At 43.2% G+C, this 19,703-nt stretch overlaps 3 protein-coding genes across 7 annotated transcripts; all 3 read right to left on the reverse strand.

Annotated features, from left to right (window-relative positions):
• Positions 1–581: 581 nt before the first annotated feature.
• On the reverse strand, positions 582–10,292 carry zfyve9b (zinc finger, FYVE domain containing 9b). 3 transcript variants are annotated; one of them, XM_031574465.2, is made up of 17 exons: positions 9,951–10,292; positions 8,661–8,721; positions 7,851–8,451; positions 7,415–7,514; positions 7,075–7,229; positions 6,757–6,880; positions 6,470–6,592; positions 6,108–6,263; positions 5,491–5,715; positions 4,781–4,863; positions 4,558–4,662; positions 4,194–4,344; positions 3,809–3,889; positions 3,360–3,522; positions 3,121–3,226; positions 2,366–2,542; positions 582–1,605 (listed from the first exon to the last, which is right to left on the reverse strand). In XM_031574465.2, exons 3-17 carry the CDS (start codon positions 8,445–8,447, stop codon positions 1,444–1,446), a joined length of 2,508 nt encoding a protein of 835 aa, XP_031430325.1. In that variant the 5' UTR covers positions 8,448–8,451; positions 8,661–8,721; positions 9,951–10,292; the 3' UTR covers positions 582–1,443. The 3 variants fall into 3 exon arrangements, with proteins under 3 accessions (XP_031430325.1, XP_031430326.1, XP_012677053.2); XM_031574466.2 differs by having other exon boundaries at positions 7,081–7,229; positions 7,851–8,721; XM_012821599.3 differs by having other exon boundaries at positions 7,851–8,721.
• A 104-nt stretch (positions 10,293–10,396) lies between these two features.
• Positions 10,397–14,534, reverse strand: btf3l4 (basic transcription factor 3-like 4). 3 transcript variants are annotated; one of them, XM_012821768.3, is made up of 6 exons: positions 14,436–14,534; positions 13,822–13,883; positions 13,279–13,392; positions 11,522–11,723; positions 11,261–11,320; positions 10,397–10,972 (listed from the first exon to the last, which is right to left on the reverse strand). In XM_012821768.3, exons 2-6 carry the CDS (start codon positions 13,873–13,875, stop codon positions 10,926–10,928), a joined length of 477 nt encoding a protein of 158 aa, XP_012677222.1. In that variant the 5' UTR covers positions 13,876–13,883; positions 14,436–14,534; the 3' UTR covers positions 10,397–10,925. The 3 variants fall into 3 exon arrangements, with proteins under 3 accessions (XP_012677222.1, XP_031430328.1, XP_031430329.1); XM_031574468.2 differs by lacking the exon at positions 14,436–14,534 and adding an exon at positions 14,261–14,338; XM_031574469.2 differs by lacking the exon at positions 14,436–14,534 and adding an exon at positions 14,285–14,309.
• A 1,329-nt stretch (positions 14,535–15,863) lies between these two features.
• On the reverse strand, positions 15,864–19,323 carry ptgfr (prostaglandin F receptor (FP)). The gene is made up of 2 exons (XM_012821598.2): positions 18,511–19,323; positions 15,864–16,196 (listed from the first exon to the last, which is right to left on the reverse strand). The coding sequence occupies exons 1-2, from the start codon at positions 19,321–19,323 to the stop codon at positions 15,864–15,866; spliced, it is 1,146 nt and encodes a 381-aa protein (XP_012677052.2).
• Between the last annotated feature and the right edge of the window lie 380 nt (positions 19,324–19,703).

Consider the following 19,703-nt stretch of genomic DNA (forward strand, 5'->3'; position numbering starts at 1 on the left):
GTGCATGTAACCACAGGTCACTGATGGTGTAAAATACCCCTCGCTGCAAAACTACAAGAAAGCGCTCACTTAAAGTTTGGACTTTGTGTAAGCATGGCCGTGGGTGAGCATATTGTGCAGCGTTGGTCTTTGCGATCCAAAAAATGTCGAGCACGCTGAACTCGAACAAGGGCACCATTCTGCCTTTGTCTGAGGGACCGGCCAGGCTACAGAAAGACGAGCCGGAGAACAAGCATCCTGTAGATCCGCAGCAGCCCACAGCAGCAAGCGTGTGTGGGGGTGACAACCACCAGTGACAGGGTTGCGTAAGGTCGGCAACAAAACCAACTTGTGAGTCGTGGTTATTTTTTTTCCCCAGCTTTTCTTTTTGTGATTCAGAGTTGTGTTTGACACACAGACACAGTGTTTGTTCAAGGCCTGCCAGAATGTTTGAAAGTTTTTCTTTTCTTTTTTTTCCCCTACCATGCAAACAAGGGTGCACACCCCTTTCCATTTCAGGTACTACTTAATACATACATGCATGCATGGGGTAAACAACACGCCTCTCAAACTTAGTTGCTCACAACTTGCATGCAGAACTGTTGCCTATTATTCATGGCCATTTATTTTGTCTTGTTTTCCATCCATGGCCTAAGTGTGCATTTTAATCCTGGGGTTTCACAGTTGAGAAAGTAGTACTTGAGCATGAGCTGTTACATGGATAAGAGACTGATACAGACTGTATTGCATCTGAAGTCCGTTTTTTAAAAGGACCTTGGTGTTACATTGAAGCTGTTTTGTCTACGTGTTTCTCTCAAAGAAATAAATAACAATTTTGACACTCAGTCTTTTTTTTTCTTCAGCTTGGAGAAAGTAAAATAGACTTCCATATTCTCCCCCAACCAAGAATCCATGATTTATTTAAAGGCTGATTACTGCAGCTGGAGGGCCTATTCAAAATACTGGCATTGTATTTTCAAAATAAAATCAAGATGGCCACTGGTCATGCGGCATCTACTTGATGGGAATGATTTGTCGGGAGCAGGAAGAATGGCACCATGCTTGCGATGTTCTCTGCCAGCTGGGGCAGGGTGATTGCCGTTGATGAGGCAGTTGGCACTAATGGGTTCTATGAGAGTAGGGGATGCAGGTATAAACAAAAGAAAAAAAGAGGCAGGCAGGGGGAGAGAAAGTGGAGAAATCCATCTTTAGGAGATGTTCTCTTTTAGATGCAGAAGATGAACTCCATCTTTAGGAGATGTTCTCGTTTAGATGCAGAACATGAACTCCATCTTTAGGAGATGTTCTCGTTTAGATGCAGAAGATGAACTCCTGGACATAGGAGATGTTCTCTTTTAGATGCAGAAGATGAACTCCTGGACATAGGAGATGGACTCCTGGGTGTAAGGGATGAACTCCATCTCTAGGAGATGTTGTCCTGGATGTAGACGATGAACTCCATCTCTAGGAGATGTTCTCCTGGATGTAGAAGATGAACTCCATCTCCAGGGGTCCCTCGCCTCGCTGGAGGGCCCCAGCCTGAATCACTGGCATCAGGGCGCTGTCCAGTATCTTCATGTACTGAGAGGGCAAGGCCTGCCCGTTGCTGCCCGCGAGGTAATCCGTCTGAGGGGTAAACAAGTCCTATTAGATCAACATCATCATGGTCACAGGAGTCCATACTTAAACCATTCTCTTACTTATTCTCAATTGTTATATATACCAGTCTGGATTATCATATTATGTGATTAATGTAATTGTGCAGTAGGATGAGTAACTACTGAGTTTAGTGTAAGTAGCTGGGTTTCCATCATTTGCACATTTCAAGTGTATTCATTAAAATTCTGCTAAAGAAAATGTGAGTCTGTGCGGGTTGCCATCCGCTGTGCAGATTAAAAATGGATGCCTTCCTAATCAAGGAAGGAGTTGTGAACAGCTGTGGGCTCAAAATGTAAGGTTGTCAGGGCAACTTTAAAAGAAACACCTGCCAAAATTACAGCAAATGTGAATTGATATGAATAAATCTGTTTCGATCAACCTTTGTTTCATTACACCCTATGCAAATTGGGAGATAATCCACCGCACTCTAGCGAATCCCATTTGTATTCGCATTAGAAGATTTTACGCGATTTTCAAGTATTTCTGGAGTTCTTATTCGAAATGCGCATTGAAAAGTTGGATGGAAACGGAGCTATACATGGGATACTTTGTTTTTGTTATAAAGATATCCTTGCCTGCACCCTGTATAGTGAAGGTGGAAAAACAAGTAACTACTGCTGTTACTATATAGCTATCTGCACAAGTGGTGTAACTTGCTTGTCTGACTATTTCTTTTAAGCAGTAGGGTGACCAAATATCCCTGTGGTCCAATCACAAAGGCTCTTACGCGCTGGGTGTCCAGCGTGACCCGCAATCCTAGCTTGGCCATGCCGTCCTCTTTCAGCAGCTTGAGATAGGAGCACAAGGCCAGGCAGAACGCCCGCGCCAGCCTCTCCGTCAGCCGGCTGTAACTGGTGGGGTTCGCCGGCCCATTGGCCTGCTTGTCCCTCTGCAGGAAGAACACCTGCAACACACACAGTATTTCCAGATGAGCCCAAAATAAAATAAAAAACATAACACAGAAAAACAAGCTTAATGTTCCTAATGTTCACGGGTGCGTGATGGCACGGCACGGGTAGAGCATGCTCCGGTAACAGGACTTGTGGGCGCACATGCACACCTGTTCAGGTCACATCTGCACCACAAAAGGACTGGATAAACATCCTAATGGCTTTGATAGCCTTGTGATGACAGATGCTACACCTTCATGCCTTTGACTGTTTGTCTTTCTACATGCAGAATGGAAGCAGGTTAAATGCTGATGCCATCACTAGATACAACAGAAAATAATATAAATAATAACAACTCCACTGTTTTGCAAGCAAAATTGTTTTGTTTTGTTATTCGCTAAATGGAGTAGTGTTATTTGCATAATGATCTTTTTCCATTCTTGGACTATCAGGTCAGGAATTCTGCAATTATTATATAGTTTTTTTCAAATCTCATAATGAAGAATGTTATATTTTCTTTCGATTCATAATAAATAATAATCTGTCTCCCTCTCCCTCTCCCTCCCTCCCTCCCTCTCTCTCTCTCGTTCACCTCTGTCCAGCGGATGACCTTGCCGTTGGCCCGGTACTCTGACTTCTGGAACATCTTGATGCTGGTGATGGACTCCATGGATTTACCATCGATGGGACTGGAGATCCTGCGGCACAGCGACAGACAACAGCAGTGAGGATGATGGAGAGCAGGGGGACGCTGCGAGTCACTGAGCTAACGGAGACACATTGGGATCTGTGTGTGTGTGTGTGTGTGTGTGTGTGTGTGTTAATCATCACCCTTTGTTGAAGCGTGGCTCTTGGTCCAACCACTGGATGTACACACACTCCTGGTTGTCCGATTGGTCGAGCTTTCCACAGGTGACGGTGAAGTCCTTCATCTCCCGTAAGGAGCGCCGAAGCTCCACCATGCTCTCCATGGTGATCTGAACCATCAGACCATCTGTGTGGAGGATAAAATGGCATGCATGATCACACACACACACACACACACACACACACACACACACACACACACACACACACACACACACACACACACACACACACACACACACACACACACACACCCAAAATGTCAGACATTGTCAGACAAATGTCAGTATAAAGCAGTGACATGACAAAGGTCGATTATCATTCACCGACATGGTAAGAGAGGCAAAAGATAAAACGGGCTGATTGATATGATGCAAAACAGACTTCACCTCAGACACCAAAGACAATGTTACCTTCGACAATGCTCGACTTGGCGAGGTATCCAGAGGATATTTTCAGAGCTCCACTAAACACAAAAAAGCAGGCGCCGGTAACTGAAACAAATAAACACACAACTTACAATAGCTCCAAACACAGGCGGTCTAGAATATGTCTACAGACACATACTGCCCCCTAGTGGCATCAGCTTGTCATTGAAATCTTGAAAATGTCAGATTTATAAGGGGTGTTTCACATACTCTATACATGTAAAATACCTCTTTTAAGTGTTGTATGAAGTTGTTCATTTTTATAATATATTTGAATACATACATGCACATAAATACATCCATGAGTGGATAAAGTGATTTGCTCAGGACCGTTCAGTCTTACTCATTGAAGCAGTGTGTGGGTGCGTACCTCTCCGGGGCTTGTTATGGATGCTAATGGCCTGGGTCTGGTACTGTCCGTTCTCGCTCTGTACACAGATCAGGTGCGAGTCTGCATTCTCATTAAAGCATGCGCCCATGGCCAACACATGCTCATTGGACTTGTTCAGGGCCTTTAACAGCTGTGGAAAAATAAATATATTCTTTTTAATTCGCAGATAAACCTGATGTTTTCACTGAACGCAACTTCCACAAAGCACAACCAAGTAGGTATACTTATGTATTACTAAAACAAGCATAAGTATTTGTTAAATGAACAACATTTCAGGCTGGCTTTATTGAACAGAGACTGTGAAGGTTATTTTTTTAGTCCCTATTATAAATATGGTTGTTACCTCACTGTGCCGGGCTTTGGGGATTTTAATACAGGTGCTCCGAGCCTCCATGTCCACCATCAGGCCCGTTACCACTGGCAACGTGTAGCGGTAGAAACGGAAGTCCTTTAAATGACAAAGGCCCAGACACAAGACATGGTCATCTGATTTACAAATGCACTTTTGAAAAAAAACACACAGATCCAATGAAGGCTCAAGGTCGGTCAAGATCAGTGTGTCTCACCACAAGCAATCTCATGATAGTGTGGCTGGTTTCTCCAAACAGAGCCTTCCGGAAGCGTACACTGAACAGAGGACAAGGGTAAACTGCGAACAGAAGACAAACAATAATGAGATCAGTCCGCAGCCATTTCCCTTCCTTGAAGAAACCACTGACATAGAGGAAGAAACCAGATATGTTATTTCAATCACACAAAACATTACTGTGAAATTGGAATGGAACAAAAACAAAAAACAATTATGCCAAGACTCATTGAGTCCTCTCTGGCTTAGGCGTATCCGTTTACAGAGATTTGCGACTACATTTGAGTGTTATCAGGTGCTTGACTCCGGATCTTGCAACGAACTTAACTCATAGATATATATTCAAGTCAGAATCAAGTCAGATTTGGCATTTTTTCTCAGATTTTTTGTGTTGTTCCAATGCAAACAAAAGAAATAAACATGTGAATACCAAAGCATTTGTCATTGCAACAATTTTCTGGGAGAAATGGTGCATTATCTGACAGAAGTGCAGGGGTGCAAATATTTTTGTCCATGACTGTATTACATTACATGTAGCGCTCATTTAGCAGGCGCTTTTATCCTGCAGTACAGATGTACATTTTCACCAATAGGTAATGTGTGCCCATTGGCGATTGAACCCATGGTCTTGGTGTTGTTAGCACTAATCTCAACCAACTGCTCTACCAGTGGAGCGAAAGGGACACTTACACCTGTACTCGGCCCCCAGGCGAAGCATGAGGCGCAGGGGGAAGGCCTTGGCCCAGGGGGTTTCGGCTCTCAGGATCAGGATCCCGAAGAGGAAGGGTTGGCTGGGCAGCGGGAGACCGTCCAGGGACTGGAAGGTCGGGCGGATGTAGAGGAACCCGGCGTGCTCTTTGCTACCCAGCAGGCCTCTGCTCACCGTGGAGTGGCTGAGGTGATTTAAAACCTTCCCTGGTCACAGGAGAAATTGGCAAAAAAACGTGTTTAATGTTAAATAAAACATTTCATATCACAAGTGAGACTGAGAGAAAAGTTGTAGTATTTAAAAGCAAATTTCCACAGTAAAAGGATCAGTCCTGGCAGTCTTTCTGTTGATTGGCAGGAATAATGTATGCCTGGTCCCAGCCACCAGGACTGTGCACCAGGACTGTGCACCAGGAATGTGCACAAGAGCTTTTTAAAGCGCACACACACTGTATAAACAGCTAGGAGCATGAGGAGAATTTTGCTGAATTTAATGGAATGTACAATGGATTCTATTCAAATCCCTGACCTTTAAATACGAGTCAGAGGCGAGCATCCTAACAAGGGCCCTGTCGATATAGTGGTGCCGCAGGGGTTACCTGCGAGGGCGTCTCGATAAAGCTGGATGAAGTGGGTGAAGATGTCCCGGGGAAAGGTCTTCTCGTCGGGCAGGCACTGCAGCAGAACCACCACCTCGGCCTGGCCCACCGCGTGCATCCCCTTGGTCATGACGCACCAGCACCTCCTGTTCACATCTGCACACAGCACAGCATAGTGTTCACAGCTCACAGCTTCAAACAACCAGCCAACATCGTAATAATGCAGTGTGTTTGACTTGTCGTACTAATTTGACGTATATCATCTATTTATAAATATTTATCATCATATAATGAAATATGTAGTTGGTAGACTAAATCAGTCAAATGTGTTTGATATTAAAATCACGTATTAGCTGACGTACAGTTGATAAGCTTGACCATGGCCAAGAGATTGGCGTTGAGGACGAAGACCAGCGGCTCTGCTCTGCCCCCCTCCAGCTCCACCATCAAGGACATCTCAGAGGGCCTCTCCTCCACGGTGTAGTCTGAGGTAGGGAGGGGAAGATGAGGCTAAGGCCCAGCTGGACATTCCAATGTATATAAACACAGCTGTAGCATCAACTAGCCCTTTAGCAACATCCTCCAGGAGGATATCACGATGAACTCTTGGACTTCTTTGGACTAAAATTTGGACCTGACATATCCATACCTCCCTTGACTCCAGTCGATGTAAGAATAGGAGGAAGGCCTTCTGATGGGATCAGGTTGGATGAGCTGCCAATGGGACTTCCCACCAGAGCACCCATACCCCAGCCAGACGGAGCATCCGCATCCTGTTAGGAGCACAAACATTCACATTTACCAGCAATTAAGCGCTGCATTCTCTGTGTTATACATTTCCAACTTACTTACTGCTTATATATTGTTTGGAGAATATAATGGGAATGAGAAGCAGTGTGTCTTGGCAGTGGAGCGCACCATACCAGCAGCTATGATGGGCGTGTAAGCAAACAGATAGATGGTTTACCACAACCTCTCCTCCTGTCCCCAGCACTGAAGGTCTTCTTGGCTGAGAGGAGTTGGACGGTCTATGATCTAGCGTTCCAGTGGAGTCCCTGGCGTCCGAGTCAGGCAAGAGGCCGTCTGCAAACCACACCCTTCTCTGATCTTTGGGGGCCGACCCTGTACAAGGCGAGTCACACCGAAGACACGAACACAGACGGATGAATGTAGATGAGGGGGGACACCTTTTAAGAAATTTAAACCCACAAACGAGGCCATTTAACTCTGTAAGCAACTGCAAGCTATTTTATTTTGTGTGCGTTTGGTGACTACATCCACCTCCACCACTGCCCAATAATACCCACGGTTCATGAGAGTGAAGTGACAGCTGACACAGACACGCCCCTCCTTCCCATCCAGGTGTGTTAATCTGCACCTCTGATCGCAGCAAACTACACAGAACACCTGCATGCCACAGACAGAAGCACCGTCAGAGGAGACATACACACACAATGCACACCCACACCCCCACACACAATACACACCCACGTGCACACACACACACACACACACACACACACACACACACACACACACACACACACACACACACAGAGACATATGCACACGACACACACTCTGAGAAATACACAGACACACACACAAATACGAATGCTAATCCACAGGATTTTATCATACAAGAGCAGCAGCTAGCCCCAAGAGTCATTAGACTCCATTGTTCTGTGTAATTGAGAGAGTAAAGTAGGCTTGTTATCGCACTCCGGCTTCGCTCACACTGACCTTTCCGCAGGCCCTACAGTGGTGCCTCCTCTTGGTGAACGTGAACTTGGCCCCGCACTTCATGCAGGCCGGAGCCTGGGAGTCGGGGACCCACACGGGGGCCACTTCTCCCAGGGAGTCGGAAGGCGGCGTGGCGGCTTCATCGAGGATCCCAGCCGGGTGGTCATTGTCAGGGCTGGGAGTAGCCACACAGTTCGCTGCTCCTTCTCCTCCTCCTCCTCCTCCTCCTCCTCCACCCACGCCACCCCTTCCATCCATACCTGGCTCCTTCTCGGACTTGGCGACGAAAGGCAGCTTGCAGACTTTGGGCTGGGCTTCCAGCTGGCGCCTGAGGTCGTGGTCCTGCTCTCCTCCGTGGGGAGAGTCCATCGGCAGGACAGAGGCCAGCCCCACCACGGCATCGTGCTCCTCGGAGGTGGGCGTCTGCTCCAGGCCGCTGTCCTCCTCCACCTCCTTCTCCTCAATGACGGAGTCCTCCTTCAGACGGGGTATCTGGGGCCATCTCTCGTCGCCCAGTGTCTCGGTGGAATCCCTCAAGGTGGTGTAGCCAAAGTGCCTCTCCCCCCACATTGAGAGCGTGGTCACCGCTTGTCTCATAATGCTTGACGGGGCAAGTCACATCCTTTTTCCAAACTGGTCATTATTCACCATTACTTTCAATGCTAAAGTGGCCAAAGAGCTTTGGGCAAATCATTGTATTTTCTGCATGCTTTTCAGGGTTAGGTGCAAGCTAAAGGTTTTTCCATTTATAAGTCTTGAATCAGTGGGATCCATGCTGATGCAGTGCATAAGTGGATTAAATAAACTCACTTTTCTTCAAGGAAAATGTTCAGAGTTGTACATCACTTTTCACCATTAAATTCACTGGTGCCTGTGAAAGAGAGTCCAAATCATTAAAAATGAGATCGTTGTTTATAATTCTGCATACCTGGTGGACATCTTTTTGCTTCATTCCCTTCCTTATCAGACTGTAGCATCCCTTATCTCCACCCCAGTGAGACATAGCCTTTCCCTTTTTTGCCCACTCATCTCTCACCCTAGGAGGCGTTACAAGCACTCACTCGTCAAACATGCATACCACACACAATCCTACAACTGTCTGTGGGTGATTCTGCTGAGTTTGCGAGAGTTCTTCCCTGCAGCTGCAGTAAGCTGGATGCTACTCAGCCCCATAACACCAATCATTGAGGCTGCTGTAGCCTATACGCTTCATGAACCCACTGCAGTAACACCGACGGTGCAAAGCTTCCTTGTCATATGCCACATGTTTAATTGCAGTATCAATACGATATAGGAAACGCTGATTTTCTTATTTCAATAATGTGTAACGATTCCTTCATTGTTAAAAATTAATTTCTGGTTTATATGACGACGAAAACACTGGGAAGCTAATCTCACGCCACTCCAACAGCTAAGCTAGTGACAGAAACTGGTCGTCAAACTACTCGATCAATGGGCGCAAATATACAGGATAAAGCACGGTCTTTCCTCACTATAAGCGAAAAGTGTCGTCACACCAATGGTCAAACCTACTATTAACTTTGGAATATAATTCCACTGATGAAATAACCTCTTCTACATTCTGTAAAAATATCTGACAACTGCATTGCAGACTCTTTTCCCCTCATCGAAACCCCCTCCTTTCGTTACATGTCATGATATTATACTGACTGTTCAATGCACGGTACACCACAACATTGCTTTTATGAAAGATTACACGGAAATGCTACGCAAATGTAACGCGCTTGTAAATAACTGGTGCACGTGTGGTGCCCCTCTTGTCGCGATGGCAATTAATTGCTATATCGACCACTGAATACGGCAATGCGACAATTTGTCAGTCCTAGGATTCTCATCTGTAAGCTTTTCCATCGTTGTTGTCCGGATCAGGACATATAATTTAACACCAACCAATTAGAATAGGCCTAGCGATTTCCAGTGATTTATAAGAAATAGGAGCGGCATGATTTGATGCATGCTGATTCATACGATAAAAAAATCGCCATATGGCAAAATAGCCGTGAGCTAACCTACTAAATATATTTCAAAAACTTATTTTTAAAATCCCCAGTCGAAACAAGGCACGCATTTACAGCTTACCCGCTTCTCCTTCGTGTCCAGCACCTGGGCGCTTCTGTGCAGACGAATGAATTGTGCATTTGCAGTGGCGACAAACCAAAACACCTGACGGAAAGCGTTCACATCACAATCCCTCCCACCAGATTTCGCAGGGTCTGCTGAACCGAGTTGTGGTCTCAGTCGTCTCTGAATAATTTTTCTGCCAAACACCTTTCATGTGCTGCTGAACTACGCCAGCAGTAGTCCCTATACCTTCAAACTGACTGCAATGCATAGGATTATATACGTAATATAAACTGACCTGAAACGCGTTTTCATCACTACCCGCTACTTACGGGGCGACGGTTGTCAAACCCCCTGGGAATAAGATTTAATTCTATACAATTCATAACTCAACATTCACCCTTACACATCGGAGGTATTTTTTTTATTTTACTTTCCATTATATTGACCACAGCACCATGTAAAAAGGTTAATTAGTTTTATTGTGTTTCATAAACCAAAAAAAAATAAACATAATAATTAAGACTACATTTCATAACCACTGCAATCAAGACTGGCAATGTGGTAAAAGGTACTGAACCGTTAATTGGGCCAAGGAAGGGCACCCTATTCCCGGACAACTGCAGCGTGCTGGTTTTCTGGGTAACCTTCAAGTCTCCAAGCAATTAAGGCCTGAATAAGCGCCAGCCTTTTCTCTCACCAAACTATTTCTACCATCAAATCAGAAGAGGGGTGCACTAAACCCCCCACACCCCAGCTCTTCAGGAATAGCGTAACACAATCCCCCCTTTTCGACTATAGCGTGGTCTTTATTTTAAGTGCATAAGACCGTTTTTGAAGAGGATAATCTGGGTCAGACTTCCGGTCACAATACAAAAGTCTCTCTGGTTTGCTGGATAGCATTGAAATGATGTCACGTTCATCTAAATTAAAAACACTGAATTGACAAGCCACGACTTGAAATTGCAGTCCCATTCAAAAACGTGACGGGACTCAGTTCGCCTCGTTTTTCGAAGCTTCGTCAAAGTTCTCCACGAGATCTGTGGTAAAAAAATAAAACCCATGTTAGAAACCTCTAAAACACTCAGAATCCAACTGAACTATTTATGTGCCAAAGCTTTTAGAATAAAATAGAAAAGCCTTTAGTGTCATTGTATTTGCATACAACGAAACTAGGGGTCATGGATTCAATTCCCAGAGAGTAAACATACTAATAAAATGTATCAAGTTAACTATAAAATAAGGCAAAGAAAAGCATTCCTGCTAAGTGAATAAAAGTAAACAGTTGTGAAACCCATTTAAAAGCCCAAATCGGACTCAGTCATTACCTGGGACGTCATCATCTTCTTCCTCAATATCTTCTGCCTTTGGTGCTTTGTTGTCAAGGCCTAAAAATGACAGCAGGAAAAAAAAAAAGGGTTGAGCTGATTTTCACCCCCACACAAAAACTTCAGCTAGATCACCTATGCATAAAATCACTCTTGTGTCTGTAGCAATCCACCACCCCCCCACCACCCCGCCTGCCCTCACCACCCCATGCTGCAGTCCATTTATAGCATTTGTGTGCCAACGTGCCCTCCAACACGCACCTTGCCGCGGGTACTGTTCCGCCAGTTTGCGCAGGCTTGTGAGGCTGTCTGCTCCCAGCTGACTGAGGATGCCCGGGAGCATCTCTGTGAGCTGCTTGGTCTCAGCGTGGCCTGTGATGGCGAAAGTGTTGGCCGACAAAGACGCTTGCACTTTGGGGTTGTTGAAGTGGATCACAGTGCCGTCATCTTTGATCATGTTCACCTGAAGAGAAAATGGGAAAGGATTTGGACAGAAACTAATTTTAGGGAATAATGCTTTATTTATGAGCGCTTCATTTCACAAGTCACATAAACACAATAACATATTTTCTGGCGTGCTTCCTCAAAAGTAGAACATGTTTAGAAATTAGCACAACTCAAAATGTGCCATGCCAACAGGTGCATCACAATAAGAGAGATAGTCACATTTCTTTTCCCAGTTTTCCCTTTCCTAACATTATTCTTACATCAGATCCTATAGCATTTAAAAACATCACAGGTTTGCTTGTGGTTTAAAAGTCTGTGAATCACATTAAAATGCTTTTGATTTTGTAAGGTAGATCCAGTGGACCGATTCTTTGGAATCGTTAGCCAAAGTCCTTTACGATTCCGCTATCGATGTAGGTGCCGTTTGCGCATGCGTGATGACGTCACGCGGATGCAGCTTTGTTTTGTTTAGACTGCAGCCAACATGGTGTCTAGGCAGAGGCGTTCAAAAGTGTGGTTATATTTCACGCGAAAAGATGACCACAGGGGCACTTGCAATGCTTGCAAAAACTCTATTTCGCAAAGGGTGGATATACTACCATTATGCCGAAAACATTTGTCCATACAGCATGCAATAACTTTACAGGAATGTCACGTTTTTGAGCGCTACGGAGTGACAATAACGTTAATGAAGCTCAACCAAGCAACAGCAGCGTGGCTAACGTTAGCGCTTCATCTGTTAATATGGAAGATAAACTCCAACAGTCTTGTTTTAGTGCCATTTGTTTCATTGTGTAAACCATCTTTCACTATTTGTTTATGTCAGTTATATTTTTAGTTTAAGGTGAATTTGTTTATAATTTTAATTTTTTTAAAACAGTAATTGGCATGTTCAAATATTATTTAGCACAGCGGTTCTCAAACGGTTGTATTTCAAGGCCCCCTAAACTGCCACTAATTAGACCAGGGAGAGACCCCTATATGATAGATTATTTTCCAGGCTCCCCATCTGATGAGATTTTTGAGTTTAGATGTTTTATTACAAAAATTGTATGAATCCCATTACCAAATCAGTCAAACATTCTGTTACTTATGGTTGGAATTATAGTTAAAACTAATAATTGTTTTCTTTGTTATGATCCCCTGGCACCCCATCAAGGAAAAGGATCCCTAAGCTATGGGTCTCTGGACCCAACTTTGAGAGTTTGTTGAACTATTCGTGAGGATGTCAATATTTGTTTTTGGTTTTTTAAAACATGTAAATGTATACATACATACTGTATATGCTGTGCATCATCTATTCAGAGAATATTATATAAAAGAAAAATAATGTAAATAAACCCGTTTGTACTTGATAAAGAATCGATAGGGAATCGTATCGATAAGCAGGAATCGGAAAAATCAATTCTCATCCCTAGTGTGAATAGGTGCCACTTACATGTAGATGTGTCCTATATGTAGGTCTACTGTGCTTACCACACAGCCTATATTATTATTATACAATTTTACCTCATGTTCACCACAAAGGCTTTTGTTAACTATTAGCTAACAAACAAACTCAGAATCCTTACCTCCTCGATACCAGCAATGTTATTGACTGCAAGTTTCTTCAGAGAACTCTGCAGTTTCTTGTCATCAGCAGTTGCCGTTCTGTGCACAACCTTCTTCTTCCTACGTGCTGTGCCCTACACGCAATATATAAACATGTTAGGCAAAGGAAATGTAATGTCTACAAAGACTGCAACAGGACATATTCACTATTCCTAATTTGGTCAAAGTAACTCAATATTGTGCTTTAATTTATGACAAAATGGAACCATGAAAGTGTCTAAAACCATTATGCTGCTTATACAGTGCCAGACCCTCTTTAATTATGCTAGCTAGCTAACTAGCTAGTTAGCCACAGTAATCACAAAACGACTCAGCAGCAGCTGAAACTCACGACCATTGGTTTGGATCGTTAAGTATAGTTTTACCATTAGCATCTACACACAAGGTGATAATTCTGTGAAATAAGACAACGTTAAATTGAATAATTCAGGATATAAAAGATACAGCCATTACTCGACAGCTAACGTTGGTTGAATAGCCGAACCCGAGTAACGTTACCTCACCTTGCCTCCTATTCGGACTTGGGCTTGAAGTTTGGCTAATTTTTCTTGATTCATGATGTAACCTGCAATGAAGGACACCGTATAGTTAAGAGGGGATGTCAACAATAAAATCGCATGACAAGCAGGTAAGCAGAGGATTACCCAGTAAACGCGTTAACGTTAGCTAGGAATATCGCTGAGCAGGCATGCTACCGTTACATCCATCAGACAATCTCTAATGTTAACGAACAAGTTAGCAAATACTCGCTAGCACATTGTGATATTTAATTGCCAAGATGGCTAGCCGAAACGCTGCCAATGTATACTTAAGATAGATACTGAATATTTTAGTAACAAAGGCATGAACTGAGCAGCTGACCAAAATACAGCATCAATCTGACAAAACGTCAGCTCACAAGTGCCAACATGATGTTAGCTAGCTAACCTCCCAGCTGCTTACCGCGTTGCTAACTAGCGAAGTTACCTGCAAAGTCTTTAGATATTAATCGATAGCTAGTCAAATCTTATAGACATTACTGCGACGGAAACCGAAATTATGAAATAAATAGGTGTCGTCATCAAATTAGATCGCACATTACATGTTAGCGAACCAAGAGCATTTTGTTTTCACAGACCTGTTCCACAATCAGACGAGAAAGCATGCGGCGGAGGAAGATGGCGGATATGAGGAAATGTTGACGTTAGCTATCACGTGACTTTTCTTTTTTTAGAAGCTGGGATGCGGCGATTCGTGTATGGTCTGCCTGCAGTGAAATTATGATGTAATGACATTTGTCTTATATGTTCATGGGTCTAACAACAGTGACCAAGAGCCTGCTTCTACGTCACACATTTATTTTTTTTACTTTGTTTTCCATGATTTTTCACATGTGTATAACAGGAAACTTATTGGAAATAATTATATATCATTAAAACATTTCAATATGCAATTTGCAAAAAAAAACATTTCCACAGGAAATGCAAAGCACATAGAAAATTAAAACATTATTTAAATCATATAATTTACACAGCATGATCAAATGTATTACAGCATATACAAATTAACACTTATATTGGCCAAACAATCAAGAATAAAACAAAATGGCAATTTACATACAAATTTGGCAAAAAAAAGAATACACGGTACAGTCCAATAGTTTGTTCCTGCAGTCAGTTGTTTACATTACGACATTAGGCTTACCTTACGTAATTACGTTGACATTAGGCTAATAACACAAAGCTAACTCTTTCAAAGCCAATTTTATGAACTTTGTATCAGTTACACATATTCACAAATGTGTCCAAATAATTTATGTTGCATGCAAACATTATGATAACAAATGTTTTAGATATGATGCAACCCAGGGTTGGGGTCAGTTTAATTGTGCTTTGCATGATATTAAACACAACAAATGCTTTTGGGGGCATTGTTGTGGTTAATTTTCAACTGCCTGAATTCATTTATGAGTATTTCCACAGTCAAATAAAATAAAATAAGATTTGAATATGCTTAACATGAATTGAGATCTGGCAAGTGCATTGCTTGCTGAATTTGATCAGTCTCTCCAAGAAGCATTTCTGCACGGGTATTACCTATAACTGTTGTATCACAGTCCTTATACCACTCAAGTGTGATATAGTTTAAGAGTTACCTAGATTGGTGAATTTCAAGCACGTTGGCCTGTCAACTCTGCAAGAGGTTGTAACAAACAAAACAAAAAATGCCACAATGCCACAGTAAAATACAAAGGTTTAACTTATAGACATTGGTTTAATTATGTGGTGAAAATAATCTTTTATTTTGTTTATTTTTTCTTGTGTCCACATATCTGTTAAATGGCAGAATGGTAATACTATGTGATTCGCACTTTTATGTCTGTCTTGCCAGTGACACAATGACCTTGAGACACCTTCAGTAATATAGGGTGTACACCATAGACGTATATAGGGCCTATATATGTCTATGGTCTATATACTATGCATCATAGACATAGTATACATATACATGTATATATGTCTATGCTATGCATCCCACTTAGTTTAATCTCAGGGGCCATGTCTTGTCATATCCTGTTTTCAGGGTTAACAGCAGACTGTGTGTCACTCTCAGGTATAGCGCCCTCATCTGGACAAAGAGACTCAGGTCTGCTGATGACAGACGTGCTGATCTCCACCGACCTCATCAGAGTTTCACACCTCCAGGTGTACAGTCGTTGAGGGTGTGAGCCACAGCATCGGTGGGTGACCAGGAACAGCTTCCTCAGGACGGCCTTGCGCAAGAGGATGTAAACCCACGGGTCCAGAATTTGGTTCCATGTAGCTATGCGCACTGTGAGAAGCATACGGGTGTAGGCGCGCTGATCTTGATCATTGATGCTCAGGATAATGACATTGACCTGGAGGGATAGAAAGCCTGTTAGGATGTAGATCATACCAACAACATCCTGCACAAGTGACATGTAAAGACCACATGCTGTACTTTACTTATCAGTTCCTTAATGATGCAAAAACTCAGCCATTTCAGCAGGGGCAACAGAGAGGATTCTTCTGGTAGCCTCTAAGATCAATGGCAACAGCTCCACATAGTTGAAGTGCTAGGAGCAGAAAACAATGGCTTTGCTCCTCTCACTTGGCCACGTGTCTTGTGCTGTAAATTCTTCCCCACAGGGGAATGACACCCATTGTTTGGCTTGTACTTACTGATAATTGGTGTTTATGTCACATGCGCAGTTATACTTAACCCTTACTGAACCACCTTAGAAACTGTACATATCTTAAGGCTATTTGGCTTTTAAACCCTGACACACAAGACATGAAGAGGCAGAGCACTGCTACACCTATTCAGGTGACCTTCATCTGTACCTATCAGCTGTTTTGACAATGCAATAAAATTTACTGATCACTTAATTACAGAAATCTTCATATCATTCAAAAGAATATACTGTGTTTTATTGCAGGGATTACCAAGGGACCTTAACATCTGGTTATGGCCAGCTGTAAAAGTAGGTCAGGTACACAATTAACAGGTTATGTAATTAAACAATAAAATGCATGTAATGTATAGCATGTATTACAGAAAACAAATGCAATGTGGGTCCCTTAAATGTTCAAGCCAATGACACAAATGTAGCTAAAGATAGTACAGGTGCATCTCAAAAAATTTGAATATCGTAGAAAAGCTAATTTTTTTCTGTAATTTAATACAAAAAGTGACATCTTCATTTTTTCTAGAATCATTACACATAAAGTGGTATGTTTCAAGCTTTTTTTGTTTTAATCTTGATGATCACGGCTTACAGCTCATGGAAATCAAAAATCCAGTATCTCAAAATATTAGAATAAAGAATTTAAAATACAGAAATGTCGACCTGAGAAGAGGTCTAATCAACTCATTAACTCAAAACACGAAAAAGTATGTTCATTTGTTTACCCAATACTTGGTTGGGGTTCCTTTAGCACAAATTACTGCATCAATGCGGCGTGACAGGGAGGCAATGTGGCACTACTGAGGTGTTATGGAAGCCCAGGTTGCTTTGATAGCGGCCTACAGCTCGTCTGTATTGTTGGGTCTGGTGGATCTCATTTTCCTTGTCAGCAGATGGAAGCATGAAGTGCTCTAAAATCTCCTGGTAGACTGCTGCATTTACTCTGGACTTGATAAAACACAGTGGACCCACACCAGCAGATGACATGGCGCCCCAAATCATCACTGACTGTGGAAACTTCACACTGGACTTCAAGCAACTTGGATTCTGTGCCTCTCCACTCTTCCTCCAGACTCTGGGACCTTGATTTCCAAATGAAATGCAAAATTTCCACTGAGCAACTGTTCAGTTCTTTTTCTCCTTTGCTCAGGTAAGATGCTTCTGACGTTGTCTCTGGTTCAGGAGTGGCTTGACACGAGGAATGCGTCACTTGTAGCCCATTTCCTGGACACATCTGTGCGTGGTGGCTCTTGATGCACTGATTCCGGCCTTGAATCAGTCTTTGCTTGACAATCCTCTCAAGGCTGCGGTCATCCCTGTTGCCTGTGCACTGTTTCCAACCACACTTTTCCCTTCCAGTTAACTTTTCATAAATATGTTTTGATACAGCACTCTGCGAAGAGCCAACCCTTTCAGCAATTACTTTCTGTGGCTTACCCTCCTCATTGAGGGTGTCAATGAGTGTCTTCTGGACAACTGTCAAGTCAGCAGTCTTCCCCATGAATGTGGTTGTGTGTACTGAACCAGACTGAGACATTGAAGGCTCAGGAAACCTTTGCAGGTATTTTTATTTAATTAGCTGATTAGAGCTCTTCTCAGGTTGACATTTCTGTATTTTAAATTCTTTATTCTAACATTTTGAGATACTGGATTTTTGATTTCCATGAGCTGTAAACCGTAATCATCCAGATTGAAACAAAAAAGGCTTGAAACATGCCACTTTATGTATAATGATTCTAGGATATATGAAGGTGTCACTTTTTGAATTAACTTTTCCACGATATTCAAATTTTTTGAGATCCACCTCTACATCTTCTCATTAGAATCATTAGATCAAACATTAAGCGCAAACTATTTGTCACGCATAGTTTGCTTTTATCCCTCATATCGTCCCAACAAGATAAATGTCAGAGTACTTGCCGAAATTTAACTTGACATTCTCTTGTTGTTATGCGCATGCCAGAGATAAGAGTTCCCAGAATCCCAGAAAATAACCCCCTCTTACCAGAAAGGGGCCCCAGCAAACACAGGACACGATCATGATGACCAACAGCTGGCAGATCATTTCAGAGTGGTGGCCAGAGCTTTTCCGGTGGTGATGACGGGGTCGGTCACGATGGCTGTGTTGCCTTGACTGCAGGAGGGCAAACCCGGTCATGGTGTTGCACACGATGGACACGAGCAACGCCAGCAGCCCCAGGGTGGAGAAGAGCACCGGAGAGAGGGCGTCCAGCCAGTCGCGCTCGCCCACCATCCGAAAGAAACACCAGCTGCGCGAGCACTGCACCTGGTACGGCCGGCGGAGCAGGATGGGCAACAGGGCCACAAACAGGGCCAGGAGCCAGGTGGAGCCCATGAGCGTCTTCATGTGGTGCGAGGCGATGAAGGCCGCGTGGAAGAAAGGGTGGGTCACCCCGAGGTAGCGCTCAACGGCCATCACGCCCCCCAGGAGCAAGGGGCTCAGGCCGAAGAAGACCATGGAGGCGCCGAAGACGCCACACAGGATCCGCTTGGGGTCAAAGGCCTCCCAGTCCTTGCTGTAGCCGTAGACATAAAACACCAGGGAGCCGTTGATGAGGTGGCCCAGGCAGTCGGTGACCACCAGGCCACTGGCGAAGAGCAGGAAGCAGGCCTTGGACTTAAGGCGGAAGCGCTTGTAAGCTTTGACCAGGATGAAGAGGGCGAGAGTATTGGAGAGGATGCCCACAGACATGGATATGACTGAGGAAATGACAGCGACTTCGGCTTGGCTTCTGGTGCCGTTGGAGGTGCTGCCACCTGAGAGACACCCTGTCTCTGAGCTCCTGTTCTGGATCATTCTTAGCCAACAGGTTTACCTGCAGTGGACATAATGCAAGCATGGACAAGATTGGTAAGATTGTTGTCTTTTATTTCTGTGATATATAAGTATGCCATTTATACACACAGAATAGAAGATACATTTTAAACCAGCCTTTTCAGTTATATTGTGATATTATATATTATAAATGACAAAAGAAATATAATTCATCAATAAGTTTATTTTCTTAAACGCCTTATTATTCTAAAACATTTTGCGAAAAGACATTCAAAAGCTACGAAATATATGCTACAAGTACAGTTATGCTTTGAAGTGAAGTAAAATCAAATCACTCTCATAATTCTGAAATAGCTACATTTTAATTCTGACCTGATAGTAAAATTTCTATGATAAATGTT

Source organism: Clupea harengus, chromosome 10 (assembly GCF_900700415.2).
Source record: "Clupea harengus chromosome 10, Ch_v2.0.2, whole genome shotgun sequence".
Taxonomy (NCBI): Eukaryota; Metazoa; Chordata; class Actinopteri; order Clupeiformes; family Clupeidae; genus Clupea; species Clupea harengus.

Coding starts and splice junctions, on each gene's coding strand:
- zfyve9b (XM_031574465.2), bottom strand. CDS start 8,447: ATGAGACAAGCGGTGACCACGCTCTCAATGTGGGGGGAGAGGCACTTT. Junction 4,864..5,490: donor CCTGGGGGCCGAGTACAGGT/GTAAGTGTCCCT, acceptor TTCTGTTCGCAG/TTTACCCTTGTCCTCTGTTC. Junction 3,523..3,808: donor CAAGTCGAGCATTGTCGAAG/GTAACATTGTCT, acceptor TCCTCCACACAG/ATGGTCTGATGGTTCAGATC.
- btf3l4 (XM_012821768.3), bottom strand. CDS start 13,875: ATGAATCAAGAAAAATTAGCCAAACTTCAAGCCCAAGTCCGAATAGGA. Junction 13,393..13,821: donor AAGTCCGAATAGGAGGCAAG/GTGAGGTAACGT, acceptor TATTGCGTGTAG/GGCACAGCACGTAGGAAGAA. Junction 11,724..13,278: donor ACATTGCTGGTATCGAGGAG/GTAAGGATTCTG, acceptor TTTTCTCTTCAG/GTGAACATGATCAAAGATGA.
- ptgfr (XM_012821598.2), bottom strand. CDS start 19,323: ATGATCCAGAACAGGAGCTCAGAGACAGGGTGTCTCTCAGGTGGCAGC. Junction 16,197..18,510: donor TTTGCTGGGGCCCCTTTCTG/GTAAGAGGGGGT, acceptor CTATCCCTCCAG/GTCAATGTCATTATCCTGAG.